Here is a 21933-nt window from a genome sequence, read left to right as displayed (position 1 = left end):
ATGACTCCTCCCAATCGCCATATATTTGCGCTACTGCCTTCTGCTTCGCCAACTACACCTTCCGATAACTAGGCCTGAATCCATAAGTCGCCTCCGTTGCCTCTTGCAACACCTTAATAGACACCGACGCATCAGCTCAAACCAATGGATAGATTCTCGCACAGATGACATGATAATCAAGCTGCTTGTGGTCGCTTGATATCGATGTGGCCATACACGTGTGCGGACCGTTGTACCTCTTAACTTCCCATGTGCTCTTCCTTTTTCGCATGACTATCCGAATCAACCACGTGCACTCGTTACCAAACTCCTTGCATCTCCCTTGGTATTTCAGATTGTCGGACTCCATAACCTTGTACTCAACTCCACGCCGAATACTGTAATCTTTTACACTCAACACGGCTTCCTCTTTACTCTGGAAGGATTGGCCAATCTGAAATTCAGTCATAGATGTCCCATCATGCATCCCTTGCCCATCGAATGTTGCATCAGCATTCTGCTGTTGGCCGATGGCTTCCAAGTTCAAAGAAGAGAGGTGGGGAGGGTACTCCTGTGTTGCAGAACCGGAACCTCCATGGGCTGAACGTCCACCTCTTGGAATATCATCATGACTGTCCCCACCAATATCGACAGGCTCCTCATCCGAATCATCGTCAAACAGTGCATTCTCAACTCGATCCGGTCCGGCATCGCATTCAAAATCAGGAACAACAGGACCAACATATGCATGAACAGCCCCAACACGTTCGGGCTCCGCATTCGGAACTGCCACTGCTACCACAGGCATCGATGTTGATGCACCACCAGCTGGGGTCGACTGAGGATTAGGTGCCGATGCCCCAGAGCTATCCACACCATCTTCCAACTTCGCAAACAGCTCAGTTACCCTCACCTCTGGAAAACTACGCCTGCAGTAAAACAAGACATGCAAGTCTTCATCCGACCCGAGCTTCCGTAAAATAATTTTTTTACCCACTTCGTCTCACACGTACCGAGCTTCCGTAATATGCTTTGCTTAATCTCCGCCAACGTATTCGACGATCGAATAAAAACACTAAGCGGTTCTCTATCTGTAAATTTTACACCATGCCTTTTGCTCTTTTGAATTTTTTCAGAGCAGTGAACCAGAGCCACAAAACTATCCTCCCCCTCCATTTGTGAATAACACTCTACCTCTCCACATTTGGCCCCTCTATGGTTTATATAGGCAGCCCCATTCAGCCCATTCACACGTAAACCGCTACTGCCAGTAGCGGTTTACACTCACATACACACGCACGTAAACCGCTGCTGGTAGCAGCGGTTTACACTCACACACTCCCACACATAAACCACGATAGGTAGTAGCGGTTTATGCACACCTATAAACCGCTACTGCCAGTAGCGGTTTACATAAAATAGTGAAACAATGCATTTGCGTATTGAATTTGGAAACAATGTATTTGCGTAATACTGAGGCTCAAACAATTTAGATGCGTAAATTGTCCCTATTACTATATTATTTATGATCACATTCAGTATATATGTCTGATTTATTGAAGAAAGTAGATTATTAAAATCGATTAATAACTATTTTAGAGTTAATCCAAAGCACGGGTAATTACACTTGTTCTATTATGAAATCAAGCATATATATCTTCCTTTCAATCTTAATGTTATTTCTTATAACGATTTTTACAATAATTAGCAAGATGACCCGTACTTCATACTACTAAAATTTCTTTTTAAGAATATTAATATCCTATTAATTATTATTCAATTTATATTTTATAATAATTCTAATAATAACTAACAAAATTAATCCTACAACTAAATCTTTTTTAATAATATTAATTATTTTTTAAATTATTCAATTCATATTTTTTAAAACATATAAGTTATGTGCATATAGACATTTGAAGAAATATTTAAAGTCATAATACTGATGACAAATATTAAAAAATAATAGAGTTCCTTAAGGAAGCATTACAAAAAAAAAGCTTAATACCATTTAATTTATTGTCAAATTTATCATCGGACGTTAGAATCGAATTTTTCGATTGTTACGACTAAAAATTCGTCTGACAAAAAATTATCGTCGGATTAGTAACGATAATCAGTGGCGCGAAACTTTTTATCATTAGTGCCACATCTAAAATAAGATTTTTACGGCAAAATTTTTCGATAGTAACAAGGTTTAGTGAAATGTTGCATATAGGCGACGACGAATAATTTACAGTCAGAATTTTTTACTGGTAAACTCGACAGTAAAATTGGGATAAAATTCAAACGCGAAACTCTTCCTCCTTACTTCTGCAAACTCTCTCTTCTCTTTTCCTCGCTGTCGTCTCTCTGAAGCTGTCATTGTCGCCACACCATTGCCACCACTTGGAAGTTGTCATCATCGCCGCCGCTGCACGTCATCCTAATTGCTGCTGGATCTGTCATCACCGCCACTGTTGGTGTCCGTTCCTATCGGAAGAAGTCACCTTATCACTGTCACTGTTGCCTCCTGACCCCATCACGCTTCTAGCATCATACATGCACCATCAGAGGTAGTTTTGCTATAGTTTTTTTAATTTTTCGGATTTTTTTTGTGTTTAGGATTTATTTAGGTATTTTATTAAATTTCTTATTAAAGTTGTTTTATGAAGTGTGTGATTGAGGTTTATTATTAATTTTTTTTGCTATAGTGAATGGTTGTTTGTTATTATATGGTTTACTTTTGGTATGAAAGTTGTTAACTTGGTGAAATTAGAATTAGGTTCTAATTAATTACAATGTTGAGTTATATTTAATCCTTTTAAATTAGTTTTAACTTGTCAATTTAATAAGTTATCTTTTTTATTAGGACGGTGCTATTTTCTCTGGGATTAATTGGAGTTCGCATTTTTCATGTAGTCATATTCAAGGTTGGTTTTCTATCTCTGAATATAATAAATTGTTTAAGTTTTATGCTAGACTTACTTTTTCTAGGATAGAATTTTAGGACGGAAGTGGGGGAAGGTTACGTAGTGGCGCCTTCTCAAAACCCTTGTTTGCTGAAAAATTATGGAGTAATAAGGGGTTGCGCACTAGAACGACTAGGATTTATTATTTTATTGAATGTGTGTTTGTTGTTATTTGTGCAAGAGTGATAAATTATTTGGTGGATGTCTCTGAATTAAGTAAAAGTCCTATCGAAATTTCATTTAAATTGTTTGAAACATGTTTGTTTGTGAAAAAAAATGATAATTTGACTTAGTAGGAGATTCTAATTATAGAAGAAACTTTGACAAATTTTTTAAAATGTTTAATAAGTTGTATTATTGGTTGAATTTTGGGGTGTATGTGACAAAACGATTTCAAGTCTTTATCTGTGGATATATGATAGGGATAACGGTAGATGTAGTGCGTTAAAACATGAGTTCTTTGAGGGGGTTGACAAGTTTATTGCGTATGAATTCAACATGGAATCGTTTAGGACCCAAGAGATTTTTAGGTGTCTGTACTATAAGTGTCGACTGACTAAGTAGTTAGAACCTTCAGAGATAATACTTCACCTCCATCGTAATGTGTTCAAGGATGGGTATTAGATATGGACGGAACATGGAGAAGTAGATGAGTAAGGAATTAACCGGCCTGCCTCGAATCCCAATAGGTCTATGCGTCAATCAACGACAATTCGGGTAGTTAGAGAACTAAATATGGAATAAATGAATTGGGAGGATAACTAAGAGAGATGCAACGAAATGGTGTTTGATGCAATTTGTGTTACCGATATAGAAGATGCTGAGTAAGAGCCTAACTTGGAGGCAAAGTGATTTTGTCATTCTGATGGGAAACAAAATAGATAACATAAGAGTCTCGGTTCATGAGAATGTCATCAGTGGTCATTCTAATTGGCATGATGTGTTGTACCATATAATTCAGTTATAATATTTCTGTCGCACTACGTACAAGGTGTACGTGTTTAAATGTGAATGGTATGATCCAAGTTCGTGACAAGAAACATGAAAGCACAAGGACTACAATATCACCGAAGTAAATGTGACGAGAAAATATAGGCACTACGATCCTTTTAATTATTCTACTTCAAAATGCACGAAAGGTATACTATTTGTCTTATCCGGGGTCATGCAACTCTAGTTGGGAGGTTGTGATAAAAACTAAGTCAAGAGGTCGCATCGAGTCTGATGGAACAGAGGGTCAGGAACCTTACCAAATTGATGACCCAACTCTTTCGAAAATGGTAGTTGATACCGGTGATCCGATAACCCTTAGGTCGGATGTTATGGATGATGACATCATTGATTTTAAAGTAGATGACGACACATTACCACTAGACGACCGCGAATCTTCAAGAGTAAGAGGAGGTCATTGGAGACGAAGAAGAGGAAGACGAATTCGATGATTAAAAAATTATTGCGAAAGAGGAGGATGATTAATCTAAATAAGATTAACTACAATGCACGCTAGTCTTAGTTCTATCTTGTGTATTTTTTAATTAGGTTGTCGTGTCTCTACGAGTAGATCTTGTTTTGATTTGTTTAACAGTATTTTATTTCGTTTATATTATAAATAAAATAAGAGATGTGATGAATTTTTGTAAAAATGCTATGAATGGATATATTTTGATAAATAATTTATTTATTTATTTAAAAAAAATCCGGACTAAAAGTTATCTCTCACACCATGGATGAATTCATATTTTTGTTGGGTGCATGTAATTAAAGAGAAAGCAAAAGCGCATATTTTGCATTGTACCACGATGAAAGCACTTTGAAATAATTGATCAAATTAGTTATAGCTAAAATGTTGAGTTTTCTTTCACATTTGCACTAAACTCCAAAATCAAAGTATGAAAAAAGCTGTGTTTTCTACTTTTCTTAGAACGTCAAAAAGAAAACAAGGTCGAATCTGACATGTATACTTTTTCCACATGTATCCAACCGTCCGTGCTCCATCCCAGACTTATCCTTATTATGGGATATTTGTTGAAACTTTTAGATTCCTTTTTCTTAAGATGATTTATATTAAATCATTAAAAAATATTTAAAAGTAGAAGCATATTTAAATCCATAATATGATTGGAACTTTAAAGATCTTATTATTGATTTTGATGAGTTGTTGATCATCACCTTAATTATTGTTTTTTTATCATATTTAAAAGTAGAAGCATATTTGAATAGAAATGGTAAAAATATATATGCGAAAGTTTGTACTGTAGTATCTGCGATGAGGTTTAATGGAAACTAGTCCAATTGCCCGCGCGTTGCGCGGTAATAACTGTTAGAAAAACAGAGATTATACATCAACTAAACCAAATAATATGAATTTGTTAATAATCCATTCTTATAAATTTTCTTTTAATTTTAAAAAAATTTAATGTAGTCTTTTATTTATACATTATACAAAGTTTGGTTATATAAATTTTTTTATTGGAAACAATTTTTTTAACTGTCATATTTACTAATTGTTTAAAAAAGACTAACTGTCACATTTAAATAGAAAAAAAAATTGAGAAAAAATATTTAACCATAATTATAGGATATACATAACTTTCGTTAATCGCTTGTATATATTTATAAATTTATTTTATAAAAAGTAGCTAACCAATATTTTATACACATGTTTATTTAGGAATTTAATATTGACATAATAAATAATTATAAAAATTTTCATCCCATGAAAATGACAACCTCATGTTTTCGCCATTAGCAAATGATGGTGAACCGCACAGGTTTGATAAAAAGTTGTGAACCGGTGTGTTTGAAAAACCCGGACCAATTCGATATTTTAATTGTTTTTTAAAGCTAATATAAAAAACCCTAGTCTGAACTCTGGAGCCCACCTCACCAAAAAAGCCTCTCCGACTCACTGACTTCTCTCTATTCCTAATTCCTAACGGCACATAGCCACACACAGACCACAGATCTGGGCGCTGGATCTCACCTTGACATCGCCGCCAACGCATGCTAACCGTCGCCGCCGCGGCTTTCTTCTACTCTCGTGGCTGTGCTTTCCTGCTTCTTCCTCGTCAGATCTTGTTGTCGCCCATCCTCGCCATCACTGCACCTAACGCCCTGCCTCAGTCCTCCTTCTCTTCTCGGCTTCTCGTGTATCGCGCCTCCCTCCGCCTCTGTAGGGGGTTGTTGCTGCTCGTCTCTCATCTTTGGATGTTGCTGCTGCACGCTGACCTGCGTCATGGATTTTGTCGTTTGTCTCTGCCCGTTGGCAGACCACCGAAGGTTACTTAATCTTTTTGCCGTGAGAGTTGAATTTGTGAATTTGTTGTATGGGAGATTTGATAATTACCAAAGTTATTCTGCAGATATCAGATTTTGTGTTGGTTGGCTAATTTTGAATTGCGAAAGAAAATGTTTGGTGATTGGTATCTAGTTATTTAATTTTACTTCGTTGTTATGATATAATGATTATGCTAAAGTGCTAATACAAATAATAAACATGTACCTTATTTTCAAATTTGATTTAGAGGGCACTGGAAATCACCATTGTTTGAATTGATTGTTGAGTGGTTCTAATTGATTGTTAATTGTTAATATACTCGGTCGTTACAATACGATTATTGATTGCCTAATTAGGCATCGTAGCCAATTGAAAAATATTGATTGTGAATGTGACCATATGATTAGAATTAAATAATATTTTCTATTAGAATTGATTGATAACTGTTAATAGATGGATAGAATTGATTAGTAATTGCTTGATTGATTAATTTTAAATCGATAATAAACTCTGTTGCTTCTTTCAAATAACTAATTTCTTAATTGAAATTGATATTTTTCAGTTTCTCCTTCAGATCTTCACATAAAAGATATTGAATTATTCTAGTAATATATGTATGTTATGCACTTTCTAATTTTGTTAATAACATAAAAGTTATGCGTGTTTGTTGTGATTATGTGAAAAGAAACTGATCGTAACTTTTTGTATGTCACATCAGTGATTTGTGATTTTGCTTTACGAATGCAATAATCATAGCACAAAGGCCACACATATATTTTCGGAAGATCTCCTTGAAAAGTTTGAGTTGTTAATTGTAATTGCTATATTTCTCCTTGGTTGGTTGAGTTTAGAATTATGGAATAACAATGAGAGGTGTTTCGGAATATCTAGGTATATAAAATGAATAACAAAAATTATAATCCCAGCAATTTCCAAAATATTTCAATATTCACATCTTCATATATTTTTGTTAAGTAGTTTGGAATTAATTGCATTATTTGCTGTTTGGGATCTGTATCTGTACCCATCTTGTTCAGGGATCTAACTGTTTTTTTTTACTGTATTTAAACTTTTTTTGAACCTTCCTCTCGAGTTGAATTCCTCACGACCTGGCTGAAAGCATCTGCTGTTTCCCTCGGTAAAGTTTCTCTTGTATATCTCGACTAAAAGGTATTGCATTATTCCTACTAATATATATATCTTACGCACATTCTAATGTCGTTAATAATAATAATAAATATTTGTAAAAAAAGAGATTCTGTAAGTTTTTTTTAATGTACATATAAGTGGTCTGTAAGTTTCCTTTTCGATAATCCTATAAAAAAACTCACACGGACAAAATTCTTTTGTTGCGGAAATTTAAAGCATAGTTTAAAAATTCATTCAACGTGAGAAAAGCAAATACTTATTGAGAAGTGCTAGGGCCAGCAACTTTTGTGTTTTGTAACCATTCATTGGCCATCAATAGTGTTTTTTATGGTGTGAGCTTATATTTAACGGTAGAAGATCACTCACTTTTCTTTTGATGGTTAAGTGCTGGCCGCAAAACATAAAAATTGCTGGCCTCCTAGATTTCCTCATACTTAAAATCACTTTTATTTATTTAGCTGTACCTACCTGATATTTATTTTCTTTCGAGAAATATATCTATAGATGGAAAGATATTTATTAGTGAATTACTGGTTGGTGTATTAATTTTTGGCTATAGAGTAGTTTTATATATTCATTCTTTATTAGTGAGAAAAGCAAATACTGAGAAATCACTATTTAATTTATTTAGTTGTCCCTACCTAATATGTATTTTCTTTCCAAAAATATATTTATACACGAAATGATTTATATTATTAGTGAATCTATTTTAGTGACTGACTTTGACACCCATCTAAATCTGAAACACAAATATAAATTTTTTGAATGTGAAAGAAGTTAATTGTACAATTTTAAATTTCATTGTATATCTTTTTTTCATTGATATATTTAGAAATGATGTTATACGAATAATTGTTTTGATATAAAATTCGTGTAATAATTTATGGTTGTATATTTTCTTCCATCAATATCTCTATATTCATTTCTCACACCAAAATGTGCTCCATTGTATATTCTTCTTATATTATGACTGATGAGCTATTTAATTTTTAATTGTAATTGTAGTTTGGTTTTAATGAGTTAACTTTAAAGCTGAGGATCATCATCATTATGAATATACACTCGCGCAAGATTTGGGTTGGAGGTCTTAAATTTTTTGTGAGCGGACAACATGAAAAATATAAATTAAGAGAGAAAAAATTGAAAATTAAGATGGACTCAAGTAAAAAATTAGAGACTTAGAATTTACAAATTATTAATTTGGGGAGGCTATTGCCCTCTTATTAACGTAGCTCCGTTACTGGATTTAATGATTTCATTTTAATTTTAAAAAATTCTGTAATTGTTTTATACTACAAATATGGATCTCCAATAAAATTTTTTATTTCACTGAAAGCATTATATTTTTTTCGACCAATAAATTTAATTCAAATTGCTCGTATAAATACTTTTTCTGCAATCTTGTTTTTGATAATCTCCAAAAATTAAAATGCTAATAAGCAATCGTTTGTTTCGTTCAATTTGTTAATTTATGCTAATTATTATTATTTTTATACACGCATATGATTTTTTGGGGGCTTTGAGCCACTATTTTAAATGTCTCAAAAAAAAAAATTTTTTACATAAACTACTCAACAACGCATATGATTTTTTTTTCTTGGCTTTGAGCCACTATTCTAAATGTCTCAAATAAAAAAAAATTGTTTTACATAATAAACTCAACAATTACTTAATTTGTAATACTATATGAGTAGCAATTAAATAGTAGATACTTTACTAAAAAATTATTTTTGGTAAAAGTAGTGTTATAATGTAACGCTATAACTTAACAAATTAAAAATATTATTCTGAATTAAACTATTGATGACATAATTGTCATGGCATTTTTTTTTTAATTTTCAACAACTTTATGTCGTATTTTTTAATAACACTTTATACAGTTCGTTCATGTTTTTGCAGTGAGATATTATATAATTGAAAAAAAAGAATCAACGACTACTATGACATGTTTTCTGAAACACAAATTTAAAATGTCAGTTAAAAAACTTTACCTGGCGTTTTCACATTTAATCAAACCACCTAAAAAAAATTTTATAATTAAATCATACATGAGTTTTTATTAATTAAGCCGTTGATAGATGTTAAGTTGCTTCTGGTTATTTTATTATTCTTGAGATTATATTACAAAGTAGAGAGATGTTAAGCTACTATAGCTATGATGGTTAATATGATCCTGCATATTTTGAGTATCTGTTCTATTACTGAACTCAATTGTAAACTTGTTGCTTTATTCTTCTTCAGACTAACATGGTTTTAACACTATGATTTTGTCTATGCTAGATAATTCCTAATAAACAGTGAGCAACAGGAAGCATTGCATGTCAAGATGCTGATATGATACATATCTACATATAAGGTTAGTGAGTCAAGATATGCTTGATTTATTTAGACATCAAATAATTTCTTGGCTTTATCTCAATTATAATATGTTTGTTTCTGGTGGATAATCTTGCATGAGTATGTTATTTTGTATTTTGAAATAGATATAAACTTCATAGAATTAAGTATATCAATAGATATCATATATTGTGAATGATACTAAGATTATAAAATACATGTAACTATCATAAGTTAAAAGATAGGATAAATTCGACCTTAAAAATCTTAGAAGAAACAACCTTGAGAAGTCATTAAAAGAAGCTTTTGCTAATAACAATAAAGCAATAAAACATATGCTTAAAACAAAAAAAAATGACAAATCTAAGATTATATTAGCACCTTTCTATAAACAAAAGTCTTCCTTCTTCGGCATGATAGGTTTCCTGTGATAAAATTAAAAAATAGTCATAATAAATATTCATATCACAATAAAACTTTTGAAAGGGAATAAAATACATTCGAAATATTACCTTCAATCCAGATTTCTAAAAACTTCATTATAGACAACATTATCGGTCACAGTTGACTCTTTTCCTGCTTCATTAGAAATTAGTATCTTGAGACCTTGTCTAGTTGTTACTCGAGAAAGAGCCACGTACAGTTGACCGTGGCTAAAAACAGGCTTCCTTAAAAGTAAGCTCACATTAGATAACGATTGACCTTGACTCTTATTTATGGTCATAGCATAGGAAACCATTATAGGAAACTGTCTTCGATTAAATTTAAAAGGGATCCTATGATCAGAAGGGGACAGGTTCATACGTGGTATGAACACTTTTTGTCCTGCATTATTACCGGTAATTACTTTGGCTTCAATAATTCGTTTCCCAAGCTGAGTAACAATCAAACGTGTCCCATTGCATAAACCCAAAGAATGATCAATGTTTCTAAGAAGCATAATCGGTATACCAACCTTCAATTTGATTTCGTGGTTTGGAAGACCGGAAGACTTGAGACCATTGAGAAATTCAGGGGTGTGGACAGCGGCAGCAACATCTGTTTGTGTCTCGGACTTGCAAGCCATATCAGCACTGAAGTAAGAAACATGCTGTCTTTGATTAATCTTCATCATATATTCATTAATCTCATCTACAGTCTGAAGTGTTGGTGCCAAGACGGCTCTATCTTGTAAATTCTTCTCGTCATCTGGATCCTCAATGTAGTTCTTGAATGTAGATGTTACAACAGCTTCAACTGGATTAATCCAATCTTTTATCAAGATGTCATCTGGAATTTTGATTCTACCAATACCATCAGAAATCTCACCGATCTTTCCATCTCCTATCTTCAATAACCAATCTGCAAACTCCCTTAAGCTTTGATCAGATCCTTCAATGTTGTTAGATCCCTTTAATCTCATGTTTTGAGTCAACTTCAACACCTTACAATGATCCCACAAATAAGATGAATTGATGGTTGCATTAACTACATCTTGTCTCGAACCTTTCGGTATTACGGGTAAAATCTGTCGAAAATCACCTCCAAACACAACTGTTTTACCGCCAAATGGTAGATTTTCACTATTGGAGTTCACAATCTTAAGCAAATCTCTCATGGTACGATCAAGAGCTTCAAAACAAAATTTATTGACCATTGGAGCTTCATCCCATATAATCAACTTAGATTTCACTATCAACTCGGCTAATTGGCTTCCTTGTCTAATGTTGCAAGTTGAAAATTGGTCAACATTTAAAGGGATTGCAAATCTAGAATGAGCCGTTCTACCGCCAGGAATTAGCAAAGAGGCTATACCGCTAGAAGCAACTGTTAATACAATTTGGCCTCTTGAACGCAAAGATGTAGCAAGAGTTTGCCATATGAATGTCTTCCCTGTACCACCACAGCCATATAGAAAGTATAAACCACCCTCACCCCGGTCGACACTGTTGATAATAGTATCGTAAACATTCTTTTGCTCAGTGGTCATCTTGGCAAGATTTAATAAATACTTTGACCCTAAGTCTTGTCTGTCGTACAACAATTCGTCATTGATTAGGTTATTATTTGAAAGATCGCAAGACATCTCATCCTCATAATTAATGTTAGGAAAAGGCATGTCAGGGTAGTCCATTAGACTACGATTATTCCTCTTGAGAATTGTCTCAACTTCTATGAGAGTGAGATTTAACAACTCATTGTCGGATATTGTTAGTCCTACATTAAAAAAAAAATCAAGTGCAAACATTGATATAGAAATATGTCATTTGAAAATTAGAAAAATCTAGAAGCAAGTTAATACCTGGATGGTTAAGTAGTCTTCTTCTATTATGAAGTATACCATCGGAGATTATTTTCCATGTCTTCTCCCAAACATATAGCGGTCTAGTCATTGAGTTAGAAAACAAAAGAGTGGCAAATAGATTCCTAAGGTACTCGCCAGAACCCCAAATGCTTGCTTCTTCAATTGCTTCAATATATTCCCTGTCATCATCCAATAAACCGCGAGCAAAACATGCCTCCCGAAATGATTTGTAAACAACACCATTGTATGTTCGAATGTCCTCATAACTTGTTGGTCCTTTCACCAAATTGAGAAGTATCCTAAGATAATATGACTCCCCCGAAGAAGGAGGAACAAAATAAACACGACCAATTACATGATGTGACCTTCTTCGATGCCATTTCTTGGAATTAGCATTCCATACAAATTTGGAAGGAAAGTCTACATAGCTCAACTGTTTTGCTTCCTCGAATTCACGATTTGCTTCAAACCATGCCAAGAACATGGACTGATTGATAGTTGGCCTTTCGACCACATCTTTTAATGATTCGTGATCTTTGAATAAAACAATCTGTTCGCTTGGCAAGTGAAAAGGTAGGCGGATGACTGCTGGGTACCTGTAATGGATATCATATCCCATAATTCGTCAAGCTGCTTCGCATGGAGATAAATACCTACAATCATAGTACATCTTTATCTCGTTAATCTCATCACATAATGATTCTGTAGACCCCTCGCGGTAAAAAGAAGCAGTAACACGGTCATGACCCTTATTAACATACTTGAATAAATATTTAATTGACCTAGATTGATTGCACCACTCAACATTGATGTGAGCACCATATTTTAACAATAAACTTCGATTGTGTGGAACAACCCATCTGTTATCTAATTCAATCCCAGATTTCTTTATAGTTCTCCCAGTGTCTCTGCGGCGATAAACGGGATATCCATCATCATCAATAGAAGTGGAATCAACAAAACGCTTAGGAAAATTCCTCAAGCACCTACCATTGTCCATACATGGTGAATCCTTTAAGGAAGCTCCACATGGACCATGAATCATCAAGTTACTGACTGCATCATAGTACTTTGCATCAACGCTTTTATCTGGTATTTCCGCAGATATAATGTTATCAATATCATCAGGAGTAGGGTACTTGTCCCCTTCATGAAGAAATAACAATATATGTGCATGAGGCAAACCACGCTTCTGGAATTCAATAGTGTATACCACTGTGAAAAGAACAAATAATAGTTAATAAGACTTTAATTTGTATAAAAAGTTTGTCATTATGTTGTTACAAAATGTAACTAATTTATCTAACCGACTAAATTACTTAAAAAAATACCTGCAACGACCCTTCCAAATAACATATTCACACGAAGATCTTTAATCAAGGTATCTAGCTTCATTTTAAACATTCTGCATACAATGTCAGGCCTGTCTTCAGCTTTTAGTCCCCTTGTAGACAAATGATCCACTATTTCTGGCCATTTAGGATTGCATGTAAAGGTCAAGAATAAATCTGGATAACCAACTTTGGTACAAATTTCCATGGCATCTTGATAATTCTGAATCATGTATCTAGGACCTCCAACAAAAGTTGCTGGTAAGACTATACGTCTACCGTGCGTAGTTGCGGAATTATCTCCATTCACAACAGCTTCACATATACCTTTGTAGAGATCACACCATACATTTTCCTGGTGAAAACGATAGTAATTTAGTCGAGATGATTCGATCATTGAGTAAGCATCTACTATGAATTGTTGGAATAGTCGTCTAGAATAAAGCAAAGGAGAACCGTCCGAGAATCTTTCCTGAATATAAAATGCAAAATAGTCCCTCATGGTTACGCACTTTTCTTCGTTGTCATTCTTTCTTTTAATGCGATTAAGTGGTATATGCTCTCGAAACCCATCCTCTCCGTATGGAAACAAAATTGGATACTGTAATCCAAGATAAGATGGATTGAGTTCAGTTATACGCTGAAGAGATCCACTTCGGGTTTGAACAACAATATCTCTCTCCGTTCGTGATGCATCAAAATCACCCACAATTAATCCAGCCACTTCTGATACTGAGGGCAAATTATATCTTCTTCCATCTCGTCCTCTCTTACCAATAAGCCTAAGCTTAACATTTTTTTGAGTTCTATTGTTCAAAGAGTCTCTAACCATGCGAAATGACTTTACCAACACATTATTTTTATCAAGCATCTCCTTCAGTTCTTGGACAATTAGCATATCAACTTTGCTCCTATGATCATTTCCACTGTCCAAAATTGAATCACTGCTTTATTATATGGTTCATGAAATTGTTAAACTCGATTAAGGACTAACTTTAATGTCTATAATTAGATAAACCCTACTAAAATACTAAAAGAAATATAATCAGTGATTATTTCTTAATTTTAAATCATGTTTAATTCACTTTATAAAGAAAAGAAATCATATTAATATATCTTGATTGAGCACCCTTAACAATGCAAAAAGACAAATAAATCTAATAAATTAAATTTATTAATTGAATGAAATTTAACAGAGATACACCACTAAGAATATATACCTTACAACTTGGATTCTGTTAGATATCTCATTGTCTGTGTCATATATATATATAATTGAGCAAATTTAGCACTTGATCCTTCAGGGGGAATAAGACTGCCAAGAAGGTGGTAGTTTTGTCCACATAGTATAAATGTTGGTGGACCTCTGCCTCGATTAATGACTTTGTCGACTTTACCCCCCAAAGATGTGAATGCAAACATGCTATTGTATGTTCGAAGATTCTCACAAAAGTTCTTGCTTCTATCATCGTTATTCCACATTAGACGTTGAAGAATAGGAGGAGGTTCTTTCGGTTGAGGCAACTGAACCTGACCTCCTCTACAACACAGCGTGTACTTAGGAATAGTTGCATTATAATGTTTTCCAATTCTTTCATCATACCAAAAGAGAGCATTACAAAATTCACACTCATAGATGCATTCACCATGGTTAATATATTCTGCAACATACACACATGATAAAATAGAAATCCGAGTTAAATTCTTGCTATTTTTTAATTCAATAATTAATAACTATAAGTACGACTTGTGAGACCAACCTTATTAAGAGCATATGTGAATCTAAATTTAGTAACCTTAGTCTATTTTTACTAATTACTATAAGATCACAATAATTTATTGCAGTTTAACAATGGAAACCACATTACCTTCTGTATATACCGAATTGTTGCACGCTGTCTCCTCGCCTAAGAACAAACATTAAAAAATTAGAGGATTAACTAAAAGTTAAAGTGTCTGTACACTAAAGATGGAAATTAATTACGGATTCCTTCTAACAACATATCTGTTACATTGACAGCCCCATTATTTAATGTTTCATCAGCTGTTAGCAAAGGATCTTCTGCATTGAGTGATATACCAAATTTAAATACAAAATTTAATAATTCGTGTAACTAAAAGCCAATATAATCTAAAAATAAATGTATTAATGCAAAGTTCCATAATAGAGATGTCAAGTATTTTACCTTCCAAGATTGATGAATTCCTATTGCTTAAACAATCACTGGTTTGAGAATGTATCGGGAAAATGTTCTTAGGATGTATCGGTTCCTGAGCTGTGATAGCAGTCAAAGTGCTCTGCATTGTCAATCCCACATGTAAATCATCTGCTTTCTTTGAAACATAGTTCTGCGTCTGATCTATAATGGAGAATAATACATCGTCAAAATAAACAAAATCTTCAATCTGATGCAAGGTTACAAAGTTTTTTCACTAAACATAGGGATTTATACTTACCGTGATGACCTTTACTTGTACTGTTGCTACTCTGTACATTTCCATCCCTAAAAAATAAGTCTCCAATCCTAGCTCTTTTGCATCTCAAATCTATTAACTTATAAATGACAAATAATAAGATTATTACACAAAAACCAAGTACCAAGTTCTTATAATTATGCAATAATAATTATATGAATAAACAACGACTAACTGACCATTTGGAGAGCCTTTAGTCTGATTAATGGTTGATTCACAAATCTCTTCTGATGGATCACATTGACATCCCTGACCATCTTTTGAAAGTATGTGTTCTGGAGTATAATTTTCATGTATGTTTTTTATGCTTTTCACATTTGATATTGCAAATGAGACTGAATATGTGTCATAAGTAACTTGATTTTCGAAATTATTGAACTTATGAAAAAGCTAACACCAGAATGAAATTCCATAAGACTTGCACAGGTTATTTCATTGATATCAAACATCTAAGTTATTCCAATAATCCAAGTATATATCTCACTAAGTTCCTAATATTTTGATTCAAAACATTCATGGTAGCATTCAAAAAAAGGATTCTTTATCATGTTCAAAACACTTGAATTTACATATAGTAAGCTGAAAACAATCAATTACCTTGATTGTCTTGTTTAGATGAAGAGTTTGAACCAAAAATCATAGGTCTAATTACATTGAGAGAAGAGCTTATATCTTTCAAAGCTGGCCGTCTAGCAGCTCCTGATAGATAACATTAAGGATACAAAGTGAATCTAAAGATATTTATAATACAATCTATCAAAGATTTTAAGTGGAGAAATAAACTATATATATAATACCAATTTGACCTTTGATAGAAAACTGTTTAGCACGGTTTTGGATTAGAAATTCCTTCCTTTTGGCCCTTGCTGTTCTGCATAATTCCTTGTCCATAGTGTGAAATTGAAAACTCTTTTCTGACAGAATGGTTTATGTTGTTTAGGGACCTGCTGATGTGAGTGCCATATTTACATTGAAAGGAGCTTCATAAAGGTGGACTAAATAACAACAACGTACAAAGAGAGCTCCACAAACAGGTCCTTGCTAAAATTACTCACTTTTATTTCAAGTATAAATAATACTAAATGAGAACTTAATATATTCAGAATTCAGATATATTGTGGTTAGCAGAAATATATATGGGTCTCAAAATTTCAAATCATTGACTTCTTTATGATGTCCGTCATTTGTTATTTTAATAATTAAAAATGTAGCTTAGCATGAAACTTCTTCCCTGACACCCAACCTAACTATGACACACAACCTAACTATAGTGATTGCTCCTAAGCAATAGATGATGCTATTACATAGAAACTTGTGGCAACTATGATCCAAAAAATTTGGGATTTGTTAAATCATTTCTATGTGTAGATCATAGCATATCTATGAGTTTCGTATTGAAATCTTAGTAGCATCTAAAAGGCTGGATTTGAAAAATATCTTTTATATATATCTAGTAGCTTGTTCTATTATAATATATTATCTATTAATATGTATCAAGTACCGAAACTTATATTATCTATTATTAATATGTATTATAATATATTTCAAGTACCGAAACTTATTATAATAACTGAAAGTTCTGTGTTGCTAATGAAATTCAAATCTAATTTCAACTAAAACAAATGAATATTAGAGGGGTAAATCTAATATAAGATGCCTCATAAGCAAACCCAAATTGAATAGGTGAATTCAAAATACGAAAACTAAAGATATATTGCACGGGAACACAGAGAAAATCCATTAAAATAACACAATACATAACCTAGACTGAAATATAGATTGATAACAGCAACACTAACTGCTCTAAGGATTAAAAGACATAAAATTAAATATTAAGGATTGAACATCCCTTGCAATAATAAGCTTAAGGACTTGATCTCGATCTCTTCCATCCAAGTTCTGTAGAATAACTCTTTGTTCTGATTTTTTTTAATGTTCAAACTCTTCAATATATTGCACAGGAACACATAGAGAAAATCCATTAAAATAACACAATACATAACCCAGACTGAAATATAGATTGATAACAGCAACACTAATTGCTCTAAGGATTAAAAGACATAAAATTAAATATTAAGGATTTAACATCCCTTGCAATAATAAGCTTAAGGACTTGATCTCGATCTCTTCCATCCAAGTTCTGTAGAATAACTCTTTGCTCTGATTTTTTTTAATGTTCAAACTCTTCAATATATTGCACAGGAACACATAGAGAAAATCCATTAACATAACACAATACATAACCCAGACTAAAATATAGATTGATAACAGCAACACTAATTGCTCTAAGGATTAAAAGACATAAAATTAAATATTAAGGATTTAACATCCCTTGCAATAATAAGCTTAAGGACTTGATCTCGATCTCTTCCATCCAAGTTCTGTAGAATAACTCTTTGCTCTGATTTTTTTTAATGTTCAGACTCTTCAAACAAATCTCAGTATTATGACGATCATTGATCCTCATAAGGTTGCTTCTGTGCTCCATTAGCATAATGATCTGATCTCCAATAAAAATATTAGGGTTAAATCCGATGCTGATTGGATTAATGCTGAGTATGTTTTGCCACATCTTTTTCCTGGATGCATTGGTGTCTAATTTCCATATCCCGATCTTATCATCTTGACATGTACTATCATATGAAATATAGCAGACCTTATCATTAAAAGCCGAAAGATATTGGAACTTCTTCTTGGCTATCTTCGGGATTGTGTATCGATTAAGCTGGCCTGATTTTAATTCATAACACACAACACAAAGTGGATGGATATAGTCCTCACCAACCCAATTAATCCAGAACACAACACCATTCAGCCATACGCTATTCGGCCCTAACTTCTGAATTACTTTGTCTTCGATGACATGCTCAATCCAGTCGTTCATTCGAGAATCGTAAAATGTGAATTCCAGCCTCCTGTCTCGAAAACTCCTCTTATAAGCGTGAACTACATAGTACTGATCAATGCCACTTGTATATCCAAAATTATATATACAAACAGCATGCAAAGAACGAACTGATCCAGGATCTTTTAAAATTCGTGTTCGCCTTGTTAGAGGATTCCACAACATGATCTCGGATGGGAGTCCATGAAGGCTGTACCTCAAACACACCAACCCATTGTCACACCCAATGACACTCCACCATCCAAATTCGGATGTATTGAATGGTAACCTAATAGGTGCAGTGGCTTGAGATTCTCCATGAATGCTTGTAAGCCAATCACGCCCGATTTCCCACGGAGGAAAACCAAATGTTAAGAGAATGCTGAAATGCCTACCTTTGGTTGCAAAAAAATTTCTCTTCACAAATTGATAGGAAGATAATTGGCGGTACCATCGTTTGCTCAAACATCTGCACCTCGCAACAGTCTTTGGCTCGGTCTTCACCAAGATCTCCATTAGGACATCTTCAGGCAAATCTTTCTTTGTAGATGAAGTTTGATGTGTATTGTTAATGGACATTTTTACACTAAAACAGAATATCGAAGTGATAGAACCACACCTCATAATTCAAAAAATAATGTGCTGCTGTTGGAGAAATTTAGTGAATTTATATAAGTATGCCCGAGTCTATGATAATTGTTAAATAAATATTTTTAGCTGAGCTATAGGGCTAATGTGATTTTTTCCACAAAGCTTTCTAATAATATATTATACTTGAGCTAGAAGGAAATGATGAGGCTTAAAGAGTACAACCTATGAAATCTCTTTTGTGATTATTGGAGCTTGTGGTGTGCTCTGTAGATCAATAGTAGTTATCCAACTATGGTTAAATAATGGATATTACTTTTTACTCCTAAATCTTTATTGTATGTTACTATACTAAAATTTTTAATATGAATTTTTTTACATCCATTTTTTTAAAGGATTTTTTAAGATTTTAAAACAGATATTTTTTATTCATGATTGGCTTCTAGAAAAATAGCATTTTTTATACATCAATTTATATAGATTTAACTAATTTATCTATTCTCTCCACTTACAAAAGTTTTTAAATAAATTATCCATGAATTTAAACAACTTCTTTCTCTGATGAATATTTTTTTATACCTATAAATTCTTTATTTTATATAAATACATATTTAGATTTATTTGAAAAATTTTTCTATAAAGGTTAATTGATATGGAATATTACTTTTTTTTTAAAATAGGTATCTATTTTATTTTTTAAATTTACTTAATATATCTAAACAAAATAATTATTGGAATAGATTAATTTCTTGAATTTAAAAGATTACAAAACAGTTATTTTAGAAAATATAATTATTATTAATAAACAATTTCAAATTATAATGGTGAGTAATTTTTTTCCTTCTTTATAAATACATCTCAATCCCAACAATTTCACCGTTTATGGGATGTGATTCTATTAATTTGGCATATATTTTTTACATCAATTAATATATATGTAAACACGGTATCTATTATCTTCACGTAGAAAAGATTTTTTCTGTATTATTTGTACTATATAAAATTTTTCATTACTTATTTAAATAAGTTTTTTAAAAAATAGTTCATCAATTTAGTCAACTTCTTTCTTTGATGCTTTTTTACTTACTTAACAATTCATCTTTTTTTTAATCTACTTCTAGAATTTTATTTTTAAATTTTATTAAATAAATTAATTGGATATCATTATCTATAACTCCTAAATCCTAAATTTCAAAACAACTCAAACCTAAATTTCAAATTGTAAAAGGTCAACCCAACACTATAATCCTAAATCGTAAACCTTAAATCTAACCTTAAGATACTTTGTAAGAATCTATTTCTACATTTTAGACTTAAAAATCTATTTCTACATTTTAGACAATTTTTTCTATTTTCTTCTGTTACTAAAAAAGAATCAACATGATTTGTAATTTATAAAATTTTTAAATTTTTTATTTTAAATAAAGTTTTGAAAAAAATGTTCAAAATTTTATTTTTCTACAGAATTTATTTTAGGTAAAAATTCTTTATTTTACCTACTTCTATATTTTTATATTTTTTTTGTCTAAAGGTTAATTGATACTAAATATTCCTCTTTTTTTCAAAATAATTATTTAATTTATTCTTTAAATTTAGTTAATATATCTAAGGAAATTGAGAAGTACAAAATTTCGAATACATTAATTTCTTAAATGAATTTAAAATAAGGACGAAGAAATAGTAATTTTAGCATTTTAAATTATGTACACATACCATTATTCCATGCCTCACATAATAACAACCGAGACATATCTAAGAATCTTTACAACATATAATATAAATATTTAGTGATAATGGTTAGTGATTCTTTTTACTTTCTTTAAAAATTCACCTCAATGGCATCAATTTCATAGGGTCTCTTATCTATGTTTGGCTTCAATTACCAAATAAACACAATCAGACTTCTGAAATAGTTCCTATGAATTAATCTGAATATATGATAAACCTTCTCTTATTAATAAATTCAAATTCACAAAAAAATTATTAATTAAATGATATCTTTTAGAAGATTGTGGAGTTAAAAAAAATAAAAATAAGAGTAAAGGATAAGAATAATGTACATAACTATATCAAATAAATTAATCCTCTTAATAATAATCAGATAGTTATAATAAAGCAAGTCAACATAAAGCTGGAATTTAAATTTGAAACATAAGAACTTAAAGAACTTCTTAAAGCATAGCACTATCATATATATAATATTTTTTTATAAGAAATAATTGTGGTACAATTCTTTCATCCTTCATGGCCTAAGCAAACTTTGAGAAACCTTAGTAACAGACTTAAACATCATATCTTGTACCCTTGTCCTGTATACAAAAATTTCGCTACCTTTAGTATGCATATTGAGCTTAGAGATAGAAAATCCAGAAGATGCTGCAACATTATCATTATCATTGCTTCTGTCATCTTCATTAAACATTAGGAATTCAGCACCAACCTTTAGGCTAGGATTAGTAATAATACCAACATTAGTTATCCCTGTTATACACTTCCAATGTAAAAAGCCACCATCTTCGATATCTACCTTCCAAAAGTTGACCCGATTTCCATCTGGTCTACTCTCATGAGATACAAAGCAAAGAATATCCTCATAAACAATAAGATATTGAAAGTCTTTAATTGCTTTTCTTGGAATCTTTATTTTCTTAAACTCGCAAAGATATATATCGAACATG

The 21933-nt window shown here is 32.2% G+C and overlaps 3 protein-coding genes across 3 annotated transcripts; all 3 read right to left on the bottom strand.

Annotated features, from left to right (window-relative positions):
* Window positions 1-136: 136 nt before the first annotated feature.
* On the bottom strand, window positions 137-1155 carry LOC107494494 (uncharacterized). The gene is made up of 2 exons (XM_016115528.1): window positions 993-1155; window positions 137-894 (listed from the first exon to the last, which is right to left on the bottom strand). Exons 1-2 carry the CDS (start codon window positions 1153-1155, stop codon window positions 137-139), a joined length of 921 nt encoding a protein of 306 aa, XP_015971014.1.
* Window positions 1156-10207: 9052 nt separating this feature from the next.
* On the bottom strand, window positions 10208-16674 carry LOC110273036 (uncharacterized). The gene is given in 12 exon segments (XM_052263086.1): window positions 10208-10783; window positions 10922-11889; window positions 11975-12253; window positions 12434-13192; window positions 13309-14248; window positions 14593-14969; window positions 15177-15215; window positions 15293-15370; window positions 15495-15668; window positions 15766-15855; window positions 16381-16482; window positions 16581-16674. Coding segments are annotated over 12 exon segments (4476 nt in total).
* Window positions 16675-18097: 1423 nt separating this feature from the next.
* LOC107494495 (F-box/kelch-repeat protein At3g17530-like) lies at window positions 18098-19246 on the bottom strand. Its single transcript, XM_016115529.1, has one exon. It carries the CDS (start codon window positions 19244-19246, stop codon window positions 18098-18100), a length of 1149 nt encoding a protein of 382 aa, XP_015971015.1.
* Window positions 19247-21933: the final 2687 nt, after the last annotated feature.

Source organism: Arachis duranensis, chromosome 6 (assembly GCF_000817695.3).
Source record: "Arachis duranensis cultivar V14167 chromosome 6, aradu.V14167.gnm2.J7QH, whole genome shotgun sequence".
In the NCBI taxonomy this organism is placed as follows: Eukaryota; Viridiplantae; Streptophyta; class Magnoliopsida; order Fabales; family Fabaceae; genus Arachis; species Arachis duranensis.
The sequence above is the reverse complement of the archived record's forward strand: the minus strand, read 5'-3'. Positions and strand labels throughout refer to the sequence as shown.

What these genes read in the sequence shown, in the direction of transcription:
- LOC107494494 (XM_016115528.1), bottom strand. Translation starts at nt 1,155, where the DNA reads ATGGAGGGGGAGGATAGTTTTGTGGCTCTGGTTCACTGCTCTGAAAAA. An exon ending in AAGCATATTACGGAAGCTCG is followed by an intron (nt 895 to 992) that starts GTACGTGTGAGA and finishes GTAGTTTTCCAG; the next exon opens with AGGTGAGGGTAACTGAGCTG.
- LOC107494495 (XM_016115529.1), bottom strand. Translation starts at nt 19,246, where the DNA reads ATGTCCATTAACAATACACATCAAACTTCATCTACAAAGAAAGATTTG.